Genomic DNA, 24,389 nt, shown 5'->3' on the forward strand with positions numbered 1-24,389 from the left:
CAAGGCAGATAATAAAAGATAGAACGAGTTTTACTCGTATTCATGGAAGCTGAGGTTATGAAGGTTCTGCCTATTCGCAACAGCTTGTAGGTTATTTTTTAAATCCCGTTGGATAAAACGCCGAAGCCGTCGACTGTGCCAAGTTATGACGGAACCTGAAAGGGCGATAGCGATGTAATTGAGTATTGTTGCCAGCGTATACCCCTGGTGTCCGGATAGTGTCAAGAAATGACCCGAATCACACTACATGGAGTCTCCTACCCTATCCGTATCAATAGACACGAGTGACTGTCATTGCAGGTGCGACTTGCAGCGGCGAATAACAGCGACGGTACCGTAAATCACGGTGGTCATGTAACGTCGTCAAACGTAAGTTGATGGTGTGTAAAAATTCTCTTTAAAAGTTTCTTGCTGTTTCGCTTTTTTAAGCCAACAGGAAACATGAGCAACAACATCCAGTACAACTTCATCAACTGCGATGACACGCCCAAAACACACCGCGCCGTGATGTGCAACAGATTCCTCATTCTCAAGCCCCCGAGGGAGCTATTTCGACGGAGTGTGGCAATAGCGCATCGTGTCACAACCAATAGGTGCACGACTGCTCAGCGCGTCAAGAATATACAACCTATAGGGGTGCTGCCCGCCTCTTCGGCCATGTCGCCGGCCACGTATACGGAAACGACGCCCAGGATGAGCTCGGTGATCGACCTGACATCTCCAGCGGCTTCGGCTCTGCTAGTGGAAGTTTCCACGCAGATTTCGGCGCAGGGCGACGCCAGTGGCCGATGGCTACGGGCTTGCTGCCCTCTCTGGGACGTCACGTAGCTCAGCATGATCGCGGCTTGGGACTTGAGCATGCTGATGTGGGGCACGACGTTGGCAGCTTCTTCTTTTGTTGAACTTCACGACGGCCCAGCCCTCTTCGCGCCTTAGGAGGGTCGCTAGCCCAGGATCTGGTAGAGAAAGGGCTCAAGGACCTCCGGGCTATTGTCGCGGGCTACCGCCCGCAAGACGTCTATAATATGGGCGAAATAGCATTAATTTTACGATAGAGAGCCGCGAGACTCGCTGACGGTCGACAAGAAGGAGAAGGACAAGAAGCAGAGCAAGCAGCGCATCACGGTGTCCGTAGCCATCAACGCAGACGGCTCCGATCGGCTTCTGTTGCACTTCATTGGGAAGTCGAAAGTGCCGACCCCGTTGAGAAACCGCGATGTGCTGGCGGAGATCGGAGCCATGTACACCAACACTGCGAAGGCGTGGATAAACAAATTAAAACACTGTGATTGGTTTCTAGAGCAAAATGAATGAATGCGACAAGAGGGGCGGCACATACGTCTCCTATTTGACAATGTGTCATCACACGATGACGGCCCCGTTCAGCTGTCCAACGTAGTGATCCACAAGCCCCCCCCCCAACACTACAGCAGCTCTGCAGCCCATGAACCAAGGGATAATTAAGAGCCTGAAGAACGAGTATCAGGAGAAGAAAGAAGACTCCGAAGACTCCGATCTCGACATGTTCAACAGTGGTGTTGCAAACTAGCCAGTCGATAATTTCTCTGCGATGACGTAGCTATCTGAAGGGTGGGATGATATATCCACGAAACAATCAGGAACTGTTGGTGCCACACAGGTATTGTGTCGAAGTTGGATATGGGATATCTACTGAATTAACATAATAAAAATGGATGCGTATCATAATTCGGCTGACGATTGTTTCCTTTGGCAGCTGATGGATTCACAGCGTTGATATGGTCCACCCTGCTGAATTAGAGGTGTACGACGGTAACTGAGGGAGGGGAAACTTTAAATAAGTTGACACTGGCGAGTTATGGTGTGTTTCAGATGCATGTGATGTATTTCCTGGCGTTTAGCAGTGCGTTTATCATATTCGGTCACGAACGAAGAGGAAGCGGAGGACCGGGAGGATATTTACCGCTAGCTACCTTGATTTCATAGGCCGGCATCGCTACATACCTTGATTCGTAACGCGTCAACTGATTTGAAAAATATCAGCTGCTCTGTTTTCATTACAGCCACAGCGCTCATATTGTGCGCTCCTTGACCAAGGCGTTTGCACAACGGTCGCGCTCTCACCATTTTGGTACTCTCAATGCGCCAGGCGGTATAGGTGCTAATTAGTATATGTTCTTCTAGCACGACCCGCCTGTTAAGTACCTGTGGGCCCTACTCGCCTGTTATTATTGTCCGCAGTTCATAAGAACTGTCGTTTGCGCCCCTGCGGGTGTTTGAGATAATGCAACATAAGGTTTTATGTTGCATTATCGGTTAAAGAGCTATTTGAAACAACAGCAATGACAGTTGTACAGCAATTGTATTACAGCACAGCAGCGCAAACTCCGATTCATTATTACAGCTCAAAGCATGCTTTCGGCGACAAGCTAACTAGACAGCAGCAATAATAAAGAGGGGTGATCAGTCAGTCAATGCAATTTGTGAGGAATCGACCGAATCGGGGCAGCAAGCGAACGATAGGTAGGTCGCCATCGTATCGGCTAAGTTAGTTTAGGCATGTGGCTGTCATTTCTAAGATACGATATCTGTATGTACATGTCGGACGCCACAGCAGCAGCAACTATAAACCGTCGTTGAGTAAAACAAAATTATCGCTATTGATTAATGGTCGTGGGTGCAGACTGTTTGTTGAGAGTCGACTTTGAAGTGAGGAGACCTAAACGGCATTGAAATCAGTATAGCAATTCTACAAAATCAAGTTGCAGGCGTCAAATTTGGACATGTACACCGAATAACCCCAGAAAATAAACACATTATATATTCAATATGAACCGAAGCTCAGTCTGGCAGCTTGAAGCTGTGCAGTATGTACCATGAATGGCAGTAACGCTAGTGTGAGTTCATGCAATGAAATGAAATTTGCGGTTATGACGGCTGACTACGCCCGTCGCCACGCACTGCTGCAGCGCCGCATACGGAGACTCCCGCCGTAGCAGCCCAATAGTGTGAGTTCACGTAGATCCGCCACGGTAGATTGAGCAGCGTAAGCCATCCAGCAAATGGACGCATGATATTTCACAGTACAAAAATAAGAGTAAGCGCTAAAATTCAAGAACGTCTTCACGCAACTCTCTCCTGCGGCAAGCATAGCGCTATTACTACATAGTACTACTAGTAGTAAATAAAGTTTTCTACTGTGCAGGTTTTGGAATACAGTAAAAAAAAGACCGAACTGCGAACACCGCGGGCCAAAGCCCGCATACCAGTACTGGTCACAGGCGTTGATACACGAGATTTACGTGTCCGTTCTGAGTTCAGTATTTTGAGCCCTGTAAAACTGATATCACCGTCGGAATCTGCGTGATCTGGGCTAACCAAGGAGCCAATCAGCGTTCCCATGAAGCGCTTGAAGCGTCCAGAAACGAGGAAAAGCGACAAGGTCCACTGAATTTCGGGAAATAATTTTGCTCCTCAGATATTTTTCTCCGATCTGAATAGGGTTTGGTCGCCGTACCGCCAAAAGATTTCATCCTCCTATATATGCGTTGATCGCAGCCCATATGACCTCTATGGGCTGCGACTCCGGGTGGTACGGAGGCGTGAAGAGAACCTTGTGCCCCCACTTGGACGCTATCTTGACCGTCTCGTAGCTCGGCGGCGTTTTCTTTTCGACCAGCCGCTGCAACAACTTTTTCTTCATCTGCATGGTTGTCGGTACGCCCTTGCGCAAAAGCCACTTCACGTGAGCTTACTTGTTCTTGCCCTTTGCCAGAGCTGCGTCCGCGTCGCGCATATGGTATTTCGCCCGGCCCATCATGATGTTGCACCCCCCGTACTTGTGCCACAACGTCTCGCTCAGCTGCTCGACCCAGTTCTAGAACTTCTCGCTCGTGAAGTTGCCGTGATAGTCGTCGGTGGCGGAGCTGGCAGCCTTGTCCGCCGCCCACACTTTCACGGAGCCCTCGACCCACTCGCTCCGCGTGCGATAATTGTCCACGCGCATGATGACACCTGCGCCAATGATACAAAAGCGGCGCCCTTTTCCCAGAGGGTAGCGAGCGCCGCATCTTGGGAAGGAGGCATGTCTGCTTCGATACGTGATGTAAGTTGCAGTAGGCTCGGCCAAATAGACTTCGGTGTGTATGGCGGTGCTCTTGTTGAGGCTAGCGCACTTTTTGCGCAGGTACTTCAGGCGGTACGCCACGTTCACTTTATTGACTGCCCGAATATCGCGCCGCTCGCCCACCTTGTACGTGCAGTTCATCGCTCGTAGCCTCCTTCGAACCGTGCGGGCAGACACGGTGTCACCGGTCAGATCTTGTACGCTGTCGGCAATATGCTGGGACGTGGTCGGCTTGCCTGATATAATACGAGCCGTGATGATTTGCTCGAATATATATTTTTATATATATGTATATTTCAACTGACTCTCTCAGACCAATAGGTGGCTCAGCAGCACCGTCGGCGTTCCGCGTTTGCACTTGTTCTCCGCGACCACGACGCGCGCGACAGTAGCCATTCTGTTGCCAAGACACTTGTGAACACGCTGCTGCACACCGCGTTTGCTGGGGTTCAGTCCTTGCTGCGCTTCGGCCAGAAAGTAGCTATGGGTACACAGAATCAGTTTCTTTTTCAGTCTGAGTAAGATGCTTCATGGCGGCATGTCTGCAAATGAGACTCCTTGTAGATAGAGAACTTATGATCTGTGTGGAACGGCGCTTTTGTAGTGGTAGAACATTCTTGTGGTAGCGCTACAGCTAAAGTTCTAGCCAAAATAAAAATCTCGTGTATCAATGCCTGTGGCCGGTACAATAGTTCCGTTCAGCTGTTGTCTGCTCCACAAGCAGTATATTTTCATGTTGCCTTATATATAACATGTATTTCTCCAGTTTGCATGGAAGGTGCACATGAACTTCAACGAGTTGAAGTGTTACATGTTGAAGTTGGAATATATTTTTAAATATCTGAGCTATAAGACATTGTATGCATATACAAACAATTTCCCCGTGAATAACAATACTCTCTACTTACGTCATATATATTAAAGTAAAGTATTAATATTTCTATAAATTGGAGCCTAAGGATACTATGACTGTGCATCCTTATACTTAAGAGTGATCGCTACTCGATACGCAACTTCATAACTAATTCTAAACGTTTGAAGTCTTCGTTTTATACTAAAATGAATAGGTAGTTCTCAGCACCCGAAGCGCTCGATACGTTTAGCTTCTAATGTGTGCATCTACACTGGTTACATGTTGGTTTTGGACCTCACAACTAGCTTGTTACTCGTACCAGTAGGTTGTGAACTTGGTTGACCGCTCGTGGAAGCTGTTCTGCTTCGTAATCTTGCACAGTGGCATCGCCAAACCACTTGTATACGTCGTCCGTGTGTCACAGAGCAATAAACGCACCAACGACAGAGCTGGGTTCTGCGGTTTGTTCTGGGGTAACGGCGCGGTCGTCCACTACTCTCCACTGGAGTTGTTGCCCAGATCGCCTTAGGAATTTGCTGACGAGAGCAATGCCATAGAACCTTTCCTCGTTGGATGCTCGTGTCAGGGTACCGCGCCGAATAGATGGGCGGATGGGCGACATGGCGCGCGTCTCCCTGGGACACTAGCCATGGCGGCCCGCAACTCCAACAGGCCCAGTAGCGAAAGAACAGCTAGCGCATGCGAACAGACTCAACCCGACCGGATGAATCTCTTGCAGGTGTACCGTAGAAATTTTCGAACTCGCTCGATACTCTTAAATGGCAATATCGGTAGAAGATCAAAAGGAGCAGGCCTCGCTTGCTGTTCCACCAACCCAATGCTCGCTCATCATCGACATCGGCACCGAGTATACCCTGCCCCCCCCCCAACGATGTACTTGGCTATATTGAAAAGGACAGGCACGCCTTTTATATACCAGTTTGTAGTTGCGCTGGGGCAACGCCAAGCGGCTCGGCCTTGGCCATTATCTCTGGGGGCACAGGTCCTTCACAAAAAGGAGCGATTGTTTCTGGGCACAGGTTCTCCCCGCTTGACCGGAGTATACATGGTAAGATTCCCAGTGGTACCCCATTCGTAGAGGCTTCGAGAAAAGGGGGCGCAGGTTTTCTTGATCATGCTGTGGTGCGACTCAATAAATTGCTGTACCCCACCCACTCCCGCCCCATTGCTGTGCCATCGGTTCTACCGCTCACCCAAATACACGTATTGAAACAACCTCGCGGAGGCACTTTCGCTACGAAAGACCCAATGTTCTGTTATCACATCATCAAGCTTCAAAAACGGCTCGTGGGTGCGAGCGGAGCGAAGCAGATCATTCCCAGGTCTAGGAACATGTCAGAGTTGACCAACTAGGTTTTCTTCTGCCGCGCGTTGCGAATCAGGTCAGACCAGCCTGTAGTTAGCGTCACCTCAGGTCAGATGTCGACAACAGCCGACTCAAGTTGTGGGACCAGGCCATACCTACCGAGTCGCAGTCGACAACAGACCAGCCACCAAAATGTAGCTTGTACGTGCCGTCGGTTGCACAGACTAGCGAATCTTCCTGATCCCTGTCGGAGGTGAGCACATCCCCACGACGCCGAAATAGTGGCCTTCCCCCTCGTCCAGACCATTGAAAGTCCAGCACGATCAACTCATCCACCCTTCGATCCTCCACGTCATGAACTGTGTACAATTTGAGTACACTCGTTGACTTGCCCGTGTCTCGAAGGTCACGTGGTTGGCGATGTCCCAGTCATTAGCAGAACTACGGACCAAGAAAGCCTTGCCGGTTTTGAGATGCTTGCGGTTTAGCACTATTCTAGGCTGGCCACGGTACCTGTGGTTTAGCACTGGCCTCAGCTGCATCGTCCACCAACCCATGTTCAGCAGGACGTCTACTTTTTCGAGGAGCTGGGGGTGAATTCCACGCCGGTTCACCTCTTGGATCTGTATTCCCTGACTACCAGTCTACTCGAGATGATACTGGGTGGGGACGTCGTGATCACGTATGGTCTTGACCTTGTAGCGGTGTCCACACTCTTCGTGCAATCTGCAGCGATAGACCCTAGCATTGAGCCGATCTGTCACGTAACGACTATTCGTACGGGTACACGTGGTGGCTCTACACGTTCATCGCCCGCTGTGCCGCCCTGAACGTCTTAGTCACGGCCACCAACACGTACAACCGGCGTGGAGCAGCTTCCTATGCTGTATCCACTTCTAACGCACATTCGCCTCTTTAAAGTCAAACGCAGAGCCCTCAGAAGCCTCGGCGTATATAGGCTCCTGAGTCGCTAACTGTCGTAGTCGATGCACGACTTGCGAGAAGGTCGGACATGGCATCGGCACCTTCGCCGCCCTGTTCCATACTCGGTGGAATGTATGCACGACCCAGGCATCCTTTGCGGTGGATGTCAGAAGCAGAAGTGTGTTGTGAACGTTGCCGTCAACGCCAGTCCAGCCTATCGCGATATTCACAACCTGCACAGGTCGAGGACCAGCCTCTTTCAAGACAACAAGGTCCTCAGATATTAGCACAAGCGCCGAAACCCGTTACCGCATTCCTTCGTCACGCTTATATCTACCGTCAATATTTCTTATTGTCTATGTGCGACACATCTTCAGCACCTGTATCTGTATCTTGTGCTGTAGACGACGATGCCATGTTCGCGTGTGCAAACTTAACTTGGCACTTTGTCATGTCGGATCAGCATTGACGATAGTACAACTCGCATATCAACCGCTCTCTAGGATAGACAGGTAAGGAGTACTGCTTCTCTGATGATATTCAACAGCTCAACGGTGTGGCTAACAGGCGAGCAGGGGCTGTAAATGCCCAACAGGTCAGCAGGTGTTGGACGGCAGGTGTTAGTTATTTTCCAGGCGGTGTTCACGATCCGCAAATTCCGGACTGGGGAAATGCGTATGCGAAGCTTACGAATGTTTTCCCACGAACAATTTGTGCTACCTGACTATGATTCCAAGTTCACCAAGGTTACCTACGGGATTCGGTTAAACGCGGTGAAGATGGCGTTTTGCCTACACCTTCTGGTAAGCGAATCACCGTCTGCGGCAGCCAGCCGAGCGACAAATGCGCACCCTACAAGCAGTGGTGGCTTTTTCACGATTCTTATTATTTAAACTAAGTGGAAACCCATGTAAAAAATGTTAACAAAAAATAACTAATAAAAATGTGGAATTGGGTGGATATCTCAATTAACAACTCTCAGTGCTTCTCTATCGCGTGCAACTTGCGTGGTGCAGCGGATCATATCATGCGTCATGAGCGCCGTGCAGCAAGCGCTTACAGGTCAGGCGGCGGCGTACACAAGCGCGTATACCACATCTTTCACAAGCCCCCGGATCTGAGCCTCGCACGACACGAAGATGCGGGATAAAGACGTCTCCATTTTCAACACCATGCACGACGTGCTGCTGTCGGCCTTGTCGGGGCCCAGCATCATCTTGCCGCGGATGGGCGGAGGTCTCGTGGACATGAGCGGCTACCGCAGCAGTATCTGGAGCACTTTGACGGCTAGAAATAGGCGAGTACGGAGACGAAGAGACTATTGGAGTGCCAGTTTGAATACACTTAGCACTGCTTGCGCCTCAGCTTCCAGCAGCAATGCGGGAGGCTGGGATGCAACTGCTGAAGTCAGTACAAGTTTCAGTGGCGACGCTAACTACTGTTGTGCGGGTCAAAACGGTGGAAACCCAGGTGGTGGTGGCGCTACTGATAGTGCAAACAGCAGCGATAGGAATGACCGACCATTTACAGCGACAAGACTTGAGTCATACGATGACCGTGTTGAAGCAGCAAACCGACGGCCTTACTCACCTGACAACGCCACACGTTTTCCAGAAGAGAAAACACTACACCGGGATCCGCGGACGAAAGGAAAGTTTGGCATCGCTGGCAACCCATGTCCCTTATGGCACGCAGTAGTCGGTTCCAATCGTACTCTGTAGTTTGTAGCTTACTTCGCTGACTTTAGGTTCTGCATATCAAGTTGACCAACAAGTATAACCTAAATACTAAAAAAAACGTCTTCTTGATAGTAAAGTGAGCGAAAATCCACGCATACACTTACGACGTTTGCAGCAGCAGTCGAGTTCTGCTTAGCATCACTGCTTGTCTCCTTGGTTTGCCCCTCCTTCTTCTTTTTGCTCATGTACGTCCTGTTTGCCATGAACATGTAAGCCAGTAGCAGCCAGAAAAAGTAGCAGGATGCGTCTGCCACCGGTCGATGACAAGACCGACAAATATCGCAAACACGACGAACACTCTCACCACACCATTGCCAATCCAGTCGTCGTACTGGTGGAACAAGTAACTAGGGGCACGTTCTGGAAGAAGTGGAAGCCGTTGATGAAATTGACGTACATCAGCCCGATGACACAGAAGATGCGCGAAAAGCGCAGCACGTTTCGCCGAAAACTACATGCCTTGTGCGTGTGGCTTGCGCCAGCGGTGCTTCTGGTGCTTCCTGACGTCGTAGCCTTTGTTTTGAACCAATCGGGTCTCGGATCCAGCTGTTACAGCTCTTGATGATGCACTTCAGGTTCAAAGTGTTGTAGGTCGCCAGAATGTTCACGAACGCCGACACGACGCCCACAAACAAGCTGTACCACAATACCTGTAGGTACACACACAAACAAGTTGTACCACAATACTTGTAGGTATTGTAGTTCTGCAAATGCATCTAAGACGCGATCACCAATGATATGGCGATTTGGGACGGCGCCGAGAACGCCACACCGAGCGTTCAAGAACACGAGCAACCGCCTAAATGACACCAATGCCCCAAAAGGAATCAGGGAGTAAGGTTTCAGCTTGAAACTCCAACAGCAGGCGCCAAAGCTTAAGTTTTTCAGCAAGTATAAATTCAGCTGGAGAGGTGCATTGCGCTTTTGTAAACCTTCTGCACCCCGGAACGCAGTGCCAGTGGCACCAGTGAGGTACGGACACTCAGCTAAGTGCTTCTTCTCTGTTTCCTTCCGCCCGTGAAGGTGAGTGGGAAAAGTGACCGTCGCTTTGTCCTTAACATGTGCTGCGTAGCAATATATGCGTGCGGTCCACCACATTGTCATGTTGTACTTCTCATTCGGTCGATAGCAGTTTGTACTAAGAGCACTTGAAGGGCGCCCACGCTTGAGGGTGCCAGCCTCGTCATCCCACAGACCGGGTGGAGGTCCACGAGGATACAGTAGCGCAACAAAGCTGGATGCGGCGGTCCGAAAGCCAGTAACTCGACGATGACTACGTAGGCTCGAACAGAGAGGCGTTCTTGTTAGGGCACTCTTCTTGTCGCAGAAATGAGTGGGATGCATCAACCAAATACATTATACGTCAACAATGTAAGCGATCCTCGCAAAACTGTTTTTAAGCGCATTTAAGCATTTTTTTACGTACAAAGGTGAAAACATAAATGTATAAATACCATCACGGCTACAAAGGTATTTCCTTAGCTGAAATCTAGACTGGTGTACGAGGAGCGAGTAGAACACAAGCATATATTGTACTCGATTGTGTTTGTGTTGCATCTTTGTATGCGGATGTAGGTCTCAATTTAATTTCGTATGCGTTCTACGCTACCGTCGTCTAATGAACAGCTAATGCATTGTTTCGGCTTCGTGGTTCGATCGCCACAGTCAGCACCGTCACCACCATATGCCTTAACACCTCATGGCGGTGATCCCCGCAGCGGGCACGCTAGTTGCGACACTATTAGACGCACAAGTAGCTACAGCTACTTGTGCGCCAAAAATAGCATTTCTCATTTTAACCCAGTCGTGTTCGGAGTCTTTATCTTGTTTAAAGTGAGCTCGTGGGTCTGGAGTACACTTACCCCAAATAAAAGAAGCCCACATTTCCTTTTACACGTGCGCACACGTGGGAGCTATTGTAGCGAGCCACGGTAGGCCCGCAACACGCGTCGTGCCGCTCTAGCTCGCGCCTTTCTGCTTCCTAACGACAGCGTTCTACCTCGCATTGTGCCTGCAGTCCTTCAAGGCAGACGCGTTCATCAGTCAGATTATGTAGCATCCGTATCCGCAGTAGACCCATGAGGATCCCAACACCATGACTCACAGCTAATGCCTGCTGTCGGCGAAGTAGTGGACGGGGAAGGCTGGGTCTGGGGGCGTTGGAAGAGCGCGTTAACCTTGGGAAGTCAGCCGATCGCCATAAAGCGGTCGCATTAAAGCGGCGCTGAATGGAAGGCGACTTGGCGGCTGGAGGGTAAGTTGCTTTGTTGGAGCATGCGGGCAGTGACCACAAGAGGACCTAAAACACTCAGTGACACTCATGCCGCTGTTGCTATCTCTGGACCGGTCTCACCTGCTACGCCGCCATCTCTTTGTGCCTTAAAAACGCAAGCGTTTCGCAGTGTGCTCATCGGATGAGCAAGATTGCCTATCCGAATTCTTGCGCGACAGAGCCTTATAGAAGTGGTAATTGTGGCTGGGAAGAACCCATCATTCTCGCCCCAGCTGTAGGCTATCCTCCAGCGTCTTATGAAAACTCTGTGAGTTTTGGGTCTGAACTAACGCAATGATGGCGTGGGCTCTCAACGATGGGGGCTGTGCCGTTGTAGTAGATGGTTGAGTAGTCATATGCAGGTGAGCGTCAAAATGCGAGTGTTAAGCGTACTAGAAAACGCATGATCGTGTCTGGTGGGGCCGATTCAGTGGGGTAGCCCGACAACTTGACTGAGCCAATGCAAGCAGTGGTCAGGATACGTTCGCTGGCCACACTTTCGCGCCTTGGGCCTATCCTGCAGTTAGGGAAGTCGGCGGACGGACAGGATGCGTGACTCCACACCGAATATGAGCGCTGATCCGGTGGGCGCATCTCCAATCCTGTGAGCCCATGCTTGCTGCAAGTGCCGGGTCCCACCAAATCTCCACACACATCCACAATCCACACGTCACACTCGTCTCTACCGGATCTCCATCTCATGCGACCAATCACAGCTCACCGAAGGGTCCACGTATCCATGGGGTCGGACATGGGTGCAGACAAAAATCTGTTTCCACATCGTGTCAGCAACGTACCGCCGTCTGCTCTGGTTTATGGCTGACGCCGCAGACCAACACCTTCAACCTGGAACGGTGATCGCCGACTTCGAGCAGGCCCTGATTGACTCAGTTCAAGGGCAGTTCCCCGATGCACGAGTGGTCGGGTGCCTATTCCATTGGAAGCAGGCTTTGCGTCGGCGATTGGTGGGCCTCAGCATGTCTCGAGTGGAAATTGGCGTTGCTATGGAGATTGGCGTCCTCGACATGTTGACCGTAGTACCACCGGGCCAAGTTGACCCGTATGGAATCGACTACGCCAAGAGGACCATCCGCCAGCGCTGCGAGCGAAGGGGGCTACACTATTCCTCGACAAGATGGACACGCTTCTGGGTCTACTTCCGGCGAACGTGGATGGTGCGCTTTCCACCGGATGTGTGGAACGTCCAAGGAATCGACTTGCGGGTTGTGAGCCGGACGAATGACCCGCTCGAGAGGTTCAAACGCGAGTTGAACACGGCTATCACGACCCCGCACCCGAGTCTCCCGTCCTTTGTGGGGACGATCAACACACTTTTGCAGCGGTACGTTCAGCTTCTGAACTATATAACCAACCGCCGGGCAGTGGCCCCAGTTCAAGTCTCAGTGTAGCTGCCAGATCCGGTCCAACTCGTGCCGTTGCCAGCTCCTGCACGGCGTGCGTCGCGTCGTACTACTGGGGGTCGCCGCTCTAACAGGGGTCGTGGGGGTCAAACGGCCCGAGCCACGAGAGCTTCGAGGTGTGCTGGTGGACGAGGACAACGCTCGGCTCGCAACGCAAGCTCTGCTTGATTGAACCTGATAGCCTTAATGTATATCTAGATTATATTGATAGTTCATAAAATATAAAAGGCTTTGCATAACATATTGGTCCGCTCTGTGTAGTGGTTTTTGAAGGGTCTTTTTTTAGGTCCCATTTTGGGGAAGACCCATAATGGACCGGCCCCACCGGTGACTCTTTAAAAAGGTTACCGCTACCACCAATACCGAGATAGCGATTGACAACTTCGCGGCACGATGTCATTGCACATTTTTATTGCTGTCTGCATTGGCCGTTTGTCACATCAAGCCATGCTTGCAGATGACAATCGTGATAGGCGAAAACGGCGTGCTTACTTTCTGCAGCAAGTGACAGAAACCAATAGCGCTCGAGGGAGTCGAATGCGGGACGCCCTCAGCAAATTTGTTCCAAACCGGAACAAATTGTGCCACGAAGCAGTGCTTTTGATGGCGTCCGAAGGCTACCTATTGGTTTGCGGTAGCGCTTGGGTGGACAGCGAGTAAGAGTAGTTTTTATTATATGGTCCCTTACGGTCTTGAGGGATGCATGAAAGGTGGGGTGGGGGGGTCGATGGGATTCCGATTGGGTGAACGGGCAGGCCAATCAGTCGCGAGCCCCCCCCCCCCATCTTGCTCTTCAAAGAATGCACTGGTCTCCTGCGACGTGTGAATGGAGGCATTGGCTTGTTCGTCGACAAAGTCCATCTCGTAGTTTAGGTGGGCATAGGCCAGCAAGAACTCCGAAATAGTGTAGATGTGCTGTGCCGAGGCATGCGGCCCAACCAGCATCACAAGCTCCATATTTTCCTCGACGCTGAAGCTGCCCTACATAATTACAGAGTCTCCGCCGTTCTGACGTCTGACTGCCGTCTCTTGCGGTCGTCTCAGGCCGTGTCAGTAGCTTTGGGTCCGTCCATGGCGAACTTCGTTTCATCTGAAAAGGTGATGCGCTACCTGTCCTTCTTCGGCGTAACCACTATGTGGTTAGCGCACTCCGGACGGTGGGAAGGCAGCGATGCATCTATCTCATACACGTAACCCAGGTCACAGCCTTCCACTACCAAACAAGTCATTCCGGTAGCATACCTCTCTCAGAATGAAGAAGAATTGACTGTAATCGAAGGACCGCCACTGTAACCTGTAGTAATGGCTACAAATGTTGTATGAACCTGAAGTAATGGGTGAAATGTTGTAGTTGGGTGGTTCTCATATTAGCACCGATTTCCAAATTTGTGTACATATATTAACCGTTGCATCTTCATACTGAAAAAAAAATACTGGTACAATCAGAGACGGAGAAAGTAAAACAGTGGAGAGGGCGAGGGATATATACAACTTCTGCTTCAATAAAGAACACCTGATATATACAAAATTGTGAAAGGTAATGCAATATTGCGATGGCATTATAGTCAAATTTGTATGTGAGCCAATCAGAATCCATACAATATAAAGGGTTATAGGTTTTCTAGTGTTCATTATTGAAGCAGATGTCTGTACATTTTTTGTCACGAAAATGAGTGCTTACTAGGAATTAAGTAATTCAAGTAGATTGAAGCCTTTTTGTAAAAGTCTAAGTAGGTGAATGCATCAACTTGCAAGTAGATTGCCACAGTCAAAAATAACGTTTTATCAAAACATTGAAAACGCGATAAGAATTAAGGACAGGGTAAGATACGAAGATGATGGAGGACGAGCAAAAGGAACATCAGCGATAACAAAATAAGTAGGTGCCTCATTATTGAAAACATCATGGTGTCCCTCGTGCCAACTGCTCCCTGTGCAACACCAACTTGGCTGTCTCAAGTCTGCGGCAGCACGTTGGCAAGCGTGCGTGCCTGGAAAAGCGGTACCCGATCCTAAAGGCTCAGCGACTGGAAACGGCCCGAGCCTACAAGCGCGAGTACGATAAGCTGTACCACCGCGCTCGCCGTGACGCGCTTAACGAGCTTGGCCTGCGTATCATCACTACGGCCGCAGGTGACGTGACCACGACTGTTGTTGAGTCGCTCGTCCTGCCTGTGCCTGGGGACATTGAGTTAGGGGGTTCAACGCTCTGCTCGACGACGTCGTGTTTTCTCGGCACCAACTCCCCCAACGGTGATCGACATTACGGGAGAGGAGGACCAAGACGAGGACCTATCAACTTGCGCCATTTGCCAGTACGCGCCAGTGGCACCGGTCACCCCGCGCTCATACCGGCATGCTATGTGTGCCGAGTGCATGTCATGTACGTGGCGAGAAGCATTCAGGCCGAAGATGTAGCTAACTGCCCTACGTGTAGAGTTCCCATTCGGATGTAGCCATCCGGCTAGCCATACAGCTTTATTTTCTTCATTTTTGAGTAAAAAAAAAAATGAATGTTTTTTTACTTTATTTTGATGAAATGGTCTAAGCAGCAAATGATAATATAATTGTCGTATATACTTCTTTCATTTACATTGCGTCAGTATCAATAATAGCGCACAAGAACAAGTGGTATTGTTGAGAAGTAAAGTCGTACGATCGTGCGAATTATCGCTATGGAATACCAATTTTCGTCAAGTCACAGTAAGTATCGAAGTAACACATTCGTACGATATTACAGATATAATATCTTTCACTGAAGTTTATCCTTGCAGTATATTATCTATCCATGAACTATCACGTGTATAATACTTTCCTTCGATCTAAGTTCCATTAAAGTTAAATAAGAATTTTATGATATCATTTTCGTACGAGAAGACTTTTAAGATAACCAAGGTCCGTTCTCAACGTATTGACACTAAGAATTCGAAATGTATGTTTTGCTTTGTTATGCTTTTGCAAAGACTTACGACTTTACTGCATACGTCTTGCAGCTCTAGTATTATTGAGTCATAGCAATGGCAGGCAACACCGCAGAACCTGGTCGTGCGGGCCTGCGTTTGTTCTTCGGCTTTGGACCCGGCTTCTTGCCACGCTTCCCTAAGCCAGCTTCAGTGACGATGGCTTCAGGTACTAGCAGTTGAAGATCCTGAGCGATGGTCGCCGAGCGGACGGTCGGCACAAACTGGTAGTAATATGTCCGCCGCGCGGCCGACACGGTGTGTTCCTTCCAGCGAAAAGCTCGCTCGCGTGTATTCCGTGATGAATTGCAGTTTTGACTGCATGGACACACGGGAACATCAGGTCTTGCCAGCGTCGGCACGTGCATTCCTTCTCGATCAAGTTCACGGTTCGCCACAGATGGGCGTGGTCCGGTCTGCTGCTGATGTCCGTGAATCGCACCATGTACTGGCCATCAAGGCACGGCAAAATCTGCAGGGTTTTCGTAAGAGCCATGATCCCGTCGAGCTTCTTCTTGTAGGTGGGAAGGAGAAAGTCCGAGAAGGCTGCAGGGGTGGTCCTCATCACGTCAATTTCGCCATCGTCGTACGGCTCGCCTTGGGAGGTGCTCGCGTGTCCTGCGTTGCTACCTGGACCCTTCTGTCGCGAGGAGGTGCGGCGCCTTTCGGCGAACAGCTGAACCACCTTGACGAAGCATTGCTCGAAAGCTTCCAAGGGGTAGGACGACCGCACTGCATTGCCCAACCAACTGTTCGCTGCCTCGGACAGGTTGGAAGTGACCTCGTCATAAGAGGGTTGGTTGTACTTCTCGTTGAACGCGTATGTCAGTATGTGCGACTTGTCAATTCCAGCGAGATACTCCACAGCCAAAGGGCGAGGCTCCGAGAGCTTTGAGCTGTAAAACTTGTAGTCGTTCTCGCATTCGCTACGTGCCATCTGAAACACAAGCGACTGTTCTGCCGGCGTCAGCGCGGAGCCCTTCTTCTCGATGTTGGTGATAATGTGCCGAACGCAAAATCGATGTCCGGAATCCGGATACAACTCCGTCACAGACGCCAGGAGACCCTTCTGTCTGATACGAACACAGGTTTCCACGCCGAGACGTCTTGAAGCGCGTCTTTCATGTTCTGCAGGAACCAGCTCCAATTCGAGTAATCATCTTGATCGACAATAGCGAGTCCGAAAACTAGGATGTGACCTTCTAGGTCCTTCGTGGTCGCCAACAGAAACACCCCGTGCTTGTTCATATCACCCTTGAGATGTGTTCCGTCCAGAACGATGACGTGTCGGTAGTGTTGCATGGCTTGAAGGCATGCCCCTGGAAAAACGCAAGCCCTCCTAAACATGCCATTCTCGCGCCTGCCAAACCCGTAGCCTGTCTTGGGGTTCACTTCACTCACCATGGCTAGATATCCCTCCAGCTTCTGGTAACTCTCGACGACGTCGTCGCGCAGCGATTCGAGAAGATCCCGCTTGATCTTGGATGCCGCAGTTCGGTTCGTTATCATCCCCTTAGTCATCAAAAAGTCGATGATAGCCCGCCCATTGACCGAGGCCCACGTTCCGCTGTAAGAGGGGAGCATCTCACGCTCAACGACGCCCCTCATCACTCGGTAGGGCACATCGCGAAGTCGCTGACGAGAGGTATCTCCTGCGAGACCGCCTTCAACAAAGGTATCGCCCTGAAAACCGCCGTGTCTGAAGTGGTCAGGGGCCAGACACATCCTTGTCATCTTCCAGTTGTCGCGGATCCCGTACACCGTGTGAAAAATGGGCAGTTGGCAGTGCTGCCTGGAATCAGCTGCTGCTGCCCTTTCACCGCCTTACAAGTGTACTTGGCGTTTCCTTCTTGACGACGAGAGCGATAGCTGTTGTTGGCCCCGCGAATGGAAAAGCCACGGGCTCGAGCAAACTCGCGACAGCGTTGCAGCAGAGCCTTTTTCGACTCAAACGTCACAGCCGCAACGTTGTTCCCATGGTCGGAAACTGCGCCGTAAGAAGAGGAGTCGCGGGGATCCAAGCCGACATCTAGCTCAGGTCGTAGCATGCGCATCTCGATGAGTTCGGTGATGTCCGCTTCTTCGACAGCGGATGAGGTAATCATGGGCGAAGACATTGTCCGGGTGACCGAAACAGGAGAGGTGGTAGAGGTGTTGAGGCGTGTAGTTGGGTGGGTATCCGACAAAAAGACGAATGAGCCCTGCAGTGAAAACTCGCGAGCTAAGAGAACACGGGCTAAACGACGTGGTTATGAAACTCCTGCAGAGATGGGTTTCTAAGCTCCGGCCCAAGATACTGAAAAAAATGTATGAACGTCCGATTCAAAACGTACGACAAGAAGCTCAGAATACCGCGAAGTGGCATGCTCGGAATGCCCGTCCGTTTTAAAACTTACGAGTCGTAAGTTTTTGCTGTCGTACGTTACAATAGACGTAACAGTACTTAACAGAGGCGTGGCCTGCTCAGAATACCCGTCCGTTTTAAAACTTACGAGTCGTAGGTTGTTGCTTTCGTACGTTACAACAAACCCAACTGTACTTATCAGACTCGCGGCCGACGAAATTTTAATACAGAACCAAGTGCGTTAGTTTGGTCTGCGTGCGTACAATTCTACGAAGCGAGGATGTAAACTTACACATTAGCATTACGACACTCTTACTCTAAATTGGTAATTTCGTGCGAAATTACTTGGCCCTGGAAAACAGTTATTTTGCCCATAAAATTAACGTTCAGTTCGGATATGATAAAACGTTATTTTTGACTGTGGCAATCTACTTGCAAGTTGATGCATTCACCTACAAAAAGGCTTCAATCTACTTGAATTACTTAATTCCTCGAGTGCTTACGATATTATGAGCCACCTTCAGAGGTGGCTGATAAAATTGTAAGCCATGAGCAGAAAAGCTCGAGGGAAATGAGCATCAGCAGTGCAACATTGTGAGCACTTATTTGGGCAAGTTCGAGTCCCCCTACATGTATTACAGTAGAGAACTTTACTTTAAGTAGTTGTTGGAATATCTCCGGGTTTGGAACAAGGAAAATCTGGATACAAGCCGGATAGGTTACGGATAAATTACCAGCGGATGTTCCAATACTCAAGTCCAGTGGAACAAGGCATTTTTGCTCCAAAATCTCGACTTGGTCTGGTATTAGAAGGGGGGACTAGGTTTTAAGGCGAGTGGGTCACTACGGATGTCCAACAACGGACGCACTGATGACGCAATGAACCAATCTTTTTTTAAGCCCAGTGTTTCGAAATGGAGCTTAGCGCTGACTTTTATTCCAACTGTTTTATCTTCGTCCTCTCATAGAACTACAGCGCATGTATTGGAAGGTCGTATGACCACATTTCTATATTCTGTCCTGACGGCTTAGGTGGTGTCACCGTTGCAGGGAAGATCTGTCGTTGCAATAAAATGCTGGGGATACATTTAAAGTATTTGGTGGCACCATTTATCACTCGCCCAGAAGCGGTTTCTGAACTCGTGGCAGAGGCGTGCTTGTAAATTGATAGGCGGTCATAAATTGGGATAGCCGCCGCTGAAGCGCATGGGGAAGAATGGCGGCGTCGCGCAGCAGTGCAGGTCAACCGAAGCTCACCGTCGCGGCAACTTGGTGCTGGGAACGGCCGTTCGCCGCATCCATGTCCATTTAACACGTTTTGCGCAGCGTGATTGGCTGGCGCTCGCCTGCCCATCTCCCTCGTGTGCGCCACACCGAACTTCAAGCGCGCGTCGATTCGCCGAAAATCTGCTCTATGCGTCGCGATTGGACGGAAAGAGGCAATGACGAGTCGGTAGCAGTTATCAAAGGCTCTTTGTTTCTACATACCATCTTTCCTCCCTCGTTTCAGATAAACGCTATTCCTGATTATTTATTATTGCGACGTTTAGTCCAATAAAAGTTCCCATATCGTGGTATTATTGTACTAATTTATACTATTAATTCTATCAGGTAGTCCGCCAGCCGAAACACGGTATCTTGTGGGCTCCACAGCCATACTTCGCCACTTTGAACTTCGCCGGCCAGAGCGCAAGCGACCCAAGCACCCACCACACACACGCACGATGCTGCACCGCGCCCTCAAGAGCTCCTCGCTGCTGCTGCTGCCGCGCGTGGCGCCCGCCGTGGCCCGCTCGGCCTCGACCATGGCGCTGCCCACGTCGCTTGAGCGCCTCTTCGAGAACAACAAGAGGTGGCGCGAGGGCAAGAAGCTGCTGGACCCGGACTACTTCGACAAGACGTCGCAGGGCCAGCACCCGCAGTACCTGTGGATCGGCTGCTCGGACTCGCGCGTGCCCGCCGAGGAGATCACGGGCCTCGCGCCCGGCGAGATGTTCGTGCACCGCAACGTGGCCAACCTGGTCGTGAGCAACGACATCAGCTCGCTCTCGGTCGTGCAGTACGCCGTGGAGCACCTCAAGGTCAAGGACATCATCGTGTGCGGCCACTACGGCTGCGGCGGCGTGCACGCCGCCGTGGAGAACAAGCACCTGGGTCTGCTGGACAACTGGCTGCGCAACATCCGCGACGGTAAGATATATGGGGCGACCCATCCCGGTGGTGCTGCGCGTGCTTGTGACTAATGATTTATTGTTGCTATTGCTTCTCGATACAGTGGTGCGAATCCACAACGACGAGCTGCAGGAGATCGACGACCACGAGCAGCGCATGCGCCGCACGGTGGAGCTCAACACCATTGAGCAGTGCATCAACGTGTTCAAGATCGGCCTGGTGCAGCGCCACCAGGTCAAGTACGGCTTCCCGCGCATCCACGGCCTGGTGTACGACCTCAAGAACGGCCAGCTCAACGAGATGGACATTGACTTCAACTCTTACGTCAAGAAGTACCGCTCCATTTACAAGCTGCACTCCTTCCCTTCTGGAGAGGTGCCTCTGCGCCGATCCCAGCTGCAGGGCAACATGATTAGAAATCTCGTCGAGGGACACGAGGAGGAGCCGGGCCGTGTGAGCGCCAAGTTCATCAAGCGCGCCATGTCCAAGGAGCCGATTCTCTTCAGCGACTCTGAGATCAACAGTGCCGTTGCTCGGGCCCAGGAAGGCGAGGAGGACAACAACACGGTCAACATCGAGAAGCTCGTCCGATACTTCGACCACTAAGTATCCCCCTTCCGCCACGGCGGCCGCAAACCTTACGCGGGTCATTATGCTTTAGCGGCAAGACCAAATAATGTCATGCAACATAACCGACAAAAATATAGCGAAGCGAACGATACTCTGGGAGCGCTCTGTTATTGTTTATAGCGGCCAGAGAATGGTTTAGCGCGCGCTAAGCCATACGCATGCAGAATAGAGAGGGTGATGCACTAATTCCTAGGTAGCTGTGTCGAGACGGACAAGGGCTCGCGTTCCTATTGTCATCAAGCGTAGTTTTCGACGGCAGGAAACCCACGAGCACAGCTAGTTGCAAGAGCATCCATTCGAGTTGCCGCCACTCTTGGTGTTCTCGGTCAACTTCAAGCACCAAAAGCAAAATTCGTCAGATAAGACCGGATATGCAATGCAAACCATAGAGAGTTCACGCTGAAACGAACTTAAGATATATCTTACCTTGGTGCCTGCAGGCCGGTTGGAGTCGCCAACCATTTCACGAATCGTGATCAGCTCGGAAGCCATGGTGAGGAAGGCCTCCTCCACGTTCTGCGCGTTCTTGGCACTGGTTTCCAGGAACGGGATGGACAAGCTGTCTGCAAAAGCCTTGGCAGTCTCGTACGACACCGCCTTGTTGTCGCTGATGTCGCTCTTGTTGCCCACAAGCAGCTTACACGTGCCTTCACTGGCGTATCGGTTCACTTCGTTTAACCAGTCGTTTACATGATCGAACGATTCCTGTGTTTATTCAGGACACCGACAGCAAAGCGTGAGAATCTATACCAAAAAGATACTCAATGCAGTACAAACAGCAAGAATAGTGACAGCCGAATTACCTGGCTGGTGACGTCGTACACCATGATAATACCGTCTGCTCCACGGTAATACGCACTCGTAATAGTGCGGAAACGCTCCTGCCCAGCAGTGTCCCACTACAACAAGCCCCCATTACCACATTAGTGAGACCATCAAATCACTGCACAAGTCACAGCCCCTGCCACACTCACAATCTGAAGCTTCACAGTCTTGTTGTCGATCTTCACAGTGCGGAATCGCTGCGGTCCACAACAGAATTCAAACACCACCCACGCTGTCAGTGCAACAGTTCCCCAACCGGACCAGCACCATCATCAAACCACGTACAAAGTCCACGCCAATGGTGGTGATGTAGCTTTCTGTGAAGGCGTCGTCCTGTTTTAATCGTAATACCAAGAGCAATAGATTAGACGTCAGCTTAGACGTCTCACTCGTACGACCACAGCCGTCCGCAGAGCACGCACCGCGAAGCGCAGCAGCAGGCAGGACTTGCCCACGCCCGAGTCGCCGATCAGCACGAGCTTGAACAAGTGGTCGCTATAACACACAGCAGCAAATAGCAGCGCTATCGTTAGAGGAAACGGCTCCAAGCGTAGGACAAGAAGAGCCGCGGAAAAAAGATCAAGCGAAAGAATAAAAACTCACTAGTCCCTCGACATGGTCGTTGTGGCTGCTGAAACTAGAGCAGGATGGACGAGGAGGACGGGGAGTAGAGCGCGCTGCTAGTGGCGAGGCGGCAGCTCCAGCGTTGAGAGAGGCACAGAGGAAGGAAGGAAGTCGACTGCCGTTGGTGTCGCCCGTAACTTAGCTGTCGCTTCCTTCTTTGCAGCGGCTTCCCTCTATAAATAGCCACCTTGAAGGCATCAGCATTGACAGGTCGGGTTCATATCAGGCCGATACGAAAAGCAAGTCAAAACGATGTGCCACACCACGCGGACACTATTGTATGTGGGCCACCCCGCAGGATCCTGGTTACGCAAGTTTCCGAAAAGCTCAACGGAAGAATGGAGGGCGGAGAGGCGAGTGCCGCGGCGGCGCCCCCGACCAAGGTGCGGCGCGGCAGTGGCGCCGTCATCTACGAGCAGTACCTGAACATCAAGAACAACACGCTGGCCAATGGGGATGGCGCCAAGAAGCCTGCGGAGATCTCCAACTCGACAGGTAAATGGCGCGTCAACGGCAACTGCTGTCCATCGTGGGCATTTTTTCTTATACCAGTATATAAATATTTTAATTGAGAAAGTTAATGACTAATTATTTTTTATTTATATATTGTTTCTGTTGCGCCACTCGCAGATGAACAAGAGCTGGAGGCTGGAGAAGTGGTCAGTACAGAAGAGAATGACGCTGCATGTGCCAACGGATCCTCGGGCCCCGGCGCGTCTGCTGCTGCTGCTCCTGCTGATGGCAAGTCGGAGCCCGAGGGAGAGCCCCAGGCACAGCCCAAGCCTCAGCAGGTAGCGGCAGATACGCCGCAGCCCGAGGCGTCTGCCCCTGCTGCTGGAAGTGACACGCAACTAACGGCCGTTGGCACTTCTTGTGCTTCTGCTGCTGCCCCTGCTGCCGCTACGCCGTCTACCACTGCTTCAACTGGAACTTCTGACGCGCCTCCTGCTGTTGCTGATGCTGCTCCTGTGTCGCCGTCCGCTGCTGCGTTTGAACGCGCTCGTGCTCCTGCGCTGTCGAACCCTCCGTCGCCGTCACATTCACCGCCTAATGAACAGTATGCAGCAATGCGAGTAAACACACCAGTCAGGATGATTAACAACGGACGTGAAATGGCGTCGCCAAGAATGGGAGGACCGGAAGGACCGAGATCGCCGAGAATGGGCGGTCCTGGAGGCCCAATGTCGCCGAGAATGATGGGAGGACGTGGAGAGCCTCCGAGAGGCCGTAGTCGCAGCAGAAGTCGCGGGCGCGATGGTAACGGTATGCCGGGTGATATGAACGGACGGGGACCGCCAGGCAATGGACGCTTTGATGGTCCTCCTCCCAGAGACAATGGACCCTTCAACGGACCGCCGGGAGGCCCGCGCAGTCCCCGCGGTGGCTTTAATGGACGATCCGGCAGCCCACCGCGTGGAGGCGGATTCAATGGTCCACCGCGTAATGACTTTGGAGGCGGCCGTAGCCCTCCGCGTGGTGGCGGCGGCTTTAATGGACGACCGGGGAGCCCGCCCCGTAATGGCGGATTCAATGGACGACCGGGGAGCCCTCCCCGTAATGGTTTTAATGGTGGACGCAGCCCGCCTCGGCCCGGAAGTGGCGACTTTAATGGAAGACCTGGAAGCCCGGCTCGTAATGGTTTCGGCGGTGGACGTGGAAGCCCGCCCCGTAATGGTTTCGGAGGTGGACGCGGGAGCCCGCCGCGCGGAGGTGGTTTCGGTGGCGGACGTGGAAGCCCCCGGCGCGATGGATTTAACGGGCCTCCTGGCCAAGGACCCCGTGGGCGCTCTCCGCCGCGTGGTGGTGACTTTGGGCGTGGGCCAATGAGTCCAGGACGGGGCCCGCCGCGAGATTTCCGTGACGGCCCGGGGCCGGGACGAGGCAGTCCGATGGGCGGACGTGGCCCCGGTGGCCCCCGCCGAAGCCGCAGTCGCAATCGCAGCCCTCCGCGCAACGGTAATGGTTTTGGTCCTCCGCGTGATGGTTTTGGTGGTCGTGGGCCTGGCCCAAGGAGTCCGCCGCGGGATGGCTTTGGTGGACGTGGCCCGGGTGGCCCAAGGAGCCCACCGCGAGATGGATTTGGCGGTCGTGGGCCTGGCCGAAGGAGTCCGCCGCGGAATGGCTTTGGTGGACGTGGCCGGGGTGGCCCACGGAGCCCACCACGAGATGGCTTTGGTGGACACGGCCCTGGTG

The 24,389-nt window shown here is 51.6% G+C and overlaps 10 protein-coding genes across 10 annotated transcripts; 4 read left to right on the forward strand and 6 right to left on the reverse strand.

Annotated features, from left to right (window-relative positions):
* Nucleotides 1-441: 441 nt before the first annotated feature.
* Nucleotides 442-1,314, forward strand: PHYSODRAFT_302055 (hypothetical protein; the record flags this gene model as incomplete). Its single annotated transcript, XM_009531023.1, has 2 exons — nucleotides 442-824; nucleotides 1,056-1,314. The coding sequence occupies 2 exons, from the start codon at nucleotides 442-444 to the stop codon at nucleotides 1,312-1,314; spliced, it is 642 nt and encodes a 213-aa protein (XP_009529318.1).
* A 2,194-nt stretch (nucleotides 1,315-3,508) lies between these two features.
* Nucleotides 3,509-3,682, reverse strand: PHYSODRAFT_505080 (hypothetical protein; the record flags this gene model as incomplete). The annotated part of the gene is made up of 1 exon (XM_009531024.1): nucleotides 3,509-3,682. The coding sequence occupies one exon, from the start codon at nucleotides 3,680-3,682 to the stop codon at nucleotides 3,509-3,511; it is 174 nt and encodes a 57-aa protein (XP_009529319.1).
* Nucleotides 3,683-3,856: 174 nt separating this feature from the next.
* Nucleotides 3,857-4,246, reverse strand: PHYSODRAFT_333808 (hypothetical protein; the record flags this gene model as incomplete). The annotated part of the gene is made up of 1 exon (XM_009531025.1): nucleotides 3,857-4,246. One exon carries the CDS (start codon nucleotides 4,244-4,246, stop codon nucleotides 3,857-3,859), a length of 390 nt encoding a protein of 129 aa, XP_009529320.1.
* A 168-nt stretch (nucleotides 4,247-4,414) lies between these two features.
* PHYSODRAFT_507186 (hypothetical protein) lies at nucleotides 4,415-4,615 on the reverse strand (the record flags this gene model as incomplete). Its single annotated transcript, XM_009531026.1, has 1 exon — nucleotides 4,415-4,615. A coding segment is annotated over one exon (201 nt), but the record flags the coding sequence as incomplete, so codon positions are not given.
* A 3,766-nt stretch (nucleotides 4,616-8,381) lies between these two features.
* On the forward strand, nucleotides 8,382-8,930 carry PHYSODRAFT_302057 (hypothetical protein; the record flags this gene model as incomplete). The annotated part of the gene is made up of 1 exon (XM_009531027.1): nucleotides 8,382-8,930. The coding sequence occupies one exon, from the start codon at nucleotides 8,382-8,384 to the stop codon at nucleotides 8,928-8,930; it is 549 nt and encodes a 182-aa protein (XP_009529322.1).
* A 567-nt stretch (nucleotides 8,931-9,497) lies between these two features.
* PHYSODRAFT_302058 (hypothetical protein) lies at nucleotides 9,498-10,292 on the reverse strand (the record flags this gene model as incomplete). Its single annotated transcript, XM_009531028.1, has 1 exon — nucleotides 9,498-10,292. The coding sequence occupies one exon, from the start codon at nucleotides 10,290-10,292 to the stop codon at nucleotides 9,498-9,500; it is 795 nt and encodes a 264-aa protein (XP_009529323.1).
* Nucleotides 10,293-12,035: 1,743 nt separating this feature from the next.
* Nucleotides 12,036-12,629, forward strand: PHYSODRAFT_508016 (hypothetical protein; the record flags this gene model as incomplete). Its single annotated transcript, XM_009531029.1, has 1 exon — nucleotides 12,036-12,629. One exon carries the CDS (start codon nucleotides 12,036-12,038, stop codon nucleotides 12,627-12,629), a length of 594 nt encoding a protein of 197 aa, XP_009529324.1.
* A 3,144-nt stretch (nucleotides 12,630-15,773) lies between these two features.
* PHYSODRAFT_508953 (hypothetical protein) lies at nucleotides 15,774-16,538 on the reverse strand (the record flags this gene model as incomplete). Its single annotated transcript, XM_009531030.1, has 2 exons — nucleotides 15,774-16,147; nucleotides 16,232-16,538. 2 exons carry the CDS (start codon nucleotides 16,536-16,538, stop codon nucleotides 15,774-15,776), a joined length of 681 nt encoding a protein of 226 aa, XP_009529325.1.
* A 3,131-nt stretch (nucleotides 16,539-19,669) lies between these two features.
* On the forward strand, nucleotides 19,670-20,723 carry PHYSODRAFT_302059 (hypothetical protein; the record flags this gene model as incomplete). Its single annotated transcript, XM_009531031.1, has 2 exons — nucleotides 19,670-20,135; nucleotides 20,221-20,723. 2 exons carry the CDS (start codon nucleotides 19,670-19,672, stop codon nucleotides 20,721-20,723), a joined length of 969 nt encoding a protein of 322 aa, XP_009529326.1.
* Nucleotides 20,724-20,824: 101 nt separating this feature from the next.
* Nucleotides 20,825-22,341, reverse strand: PHYSODRAFT_354794 (hypothetical protein). Its single transcript, XM_009531032.1, has 7 exons — nucleotides 22,176-22,341; nucleotides 21,995-22,067; nucleotides 21,858-21,905; nucleotides 21,722-21,769; nucleotides 21,551-21,646; nucleotides 21,174-21,452; nucleotides 20,825-21,077 (listed from the first exon to the last, which is right to left on the reverse strand). Exons 1-7 carry the CDS (start codon nucleotides 22,187-22,189, stop codon nucleotides 21,024-21,026), a joined length of 612 nt encoding a protein of 203 aa, XP_009529327.1. The 5' UTR covers nucleotides 22,190-22,341; the 3' UTR covers nucleotides 20,825-21,023.
* Nucleotides 22,342-24,389: the final 2,048 nt, after the last annotated feature.

Source organism: Phytophthora sojae (genome assembly GCF_000149755.1).
Source record: "Phytophthora sojae unplaced genomic scaffold PHYSOscaffold_5, whole genome shotgun sequence".
Lineage (NCBI taxonomy): Eukaryota > Oomycota > Peronosporomycetes > Peronosporales > Peronosporaceae > Phytophthora > Phytophthora sojae.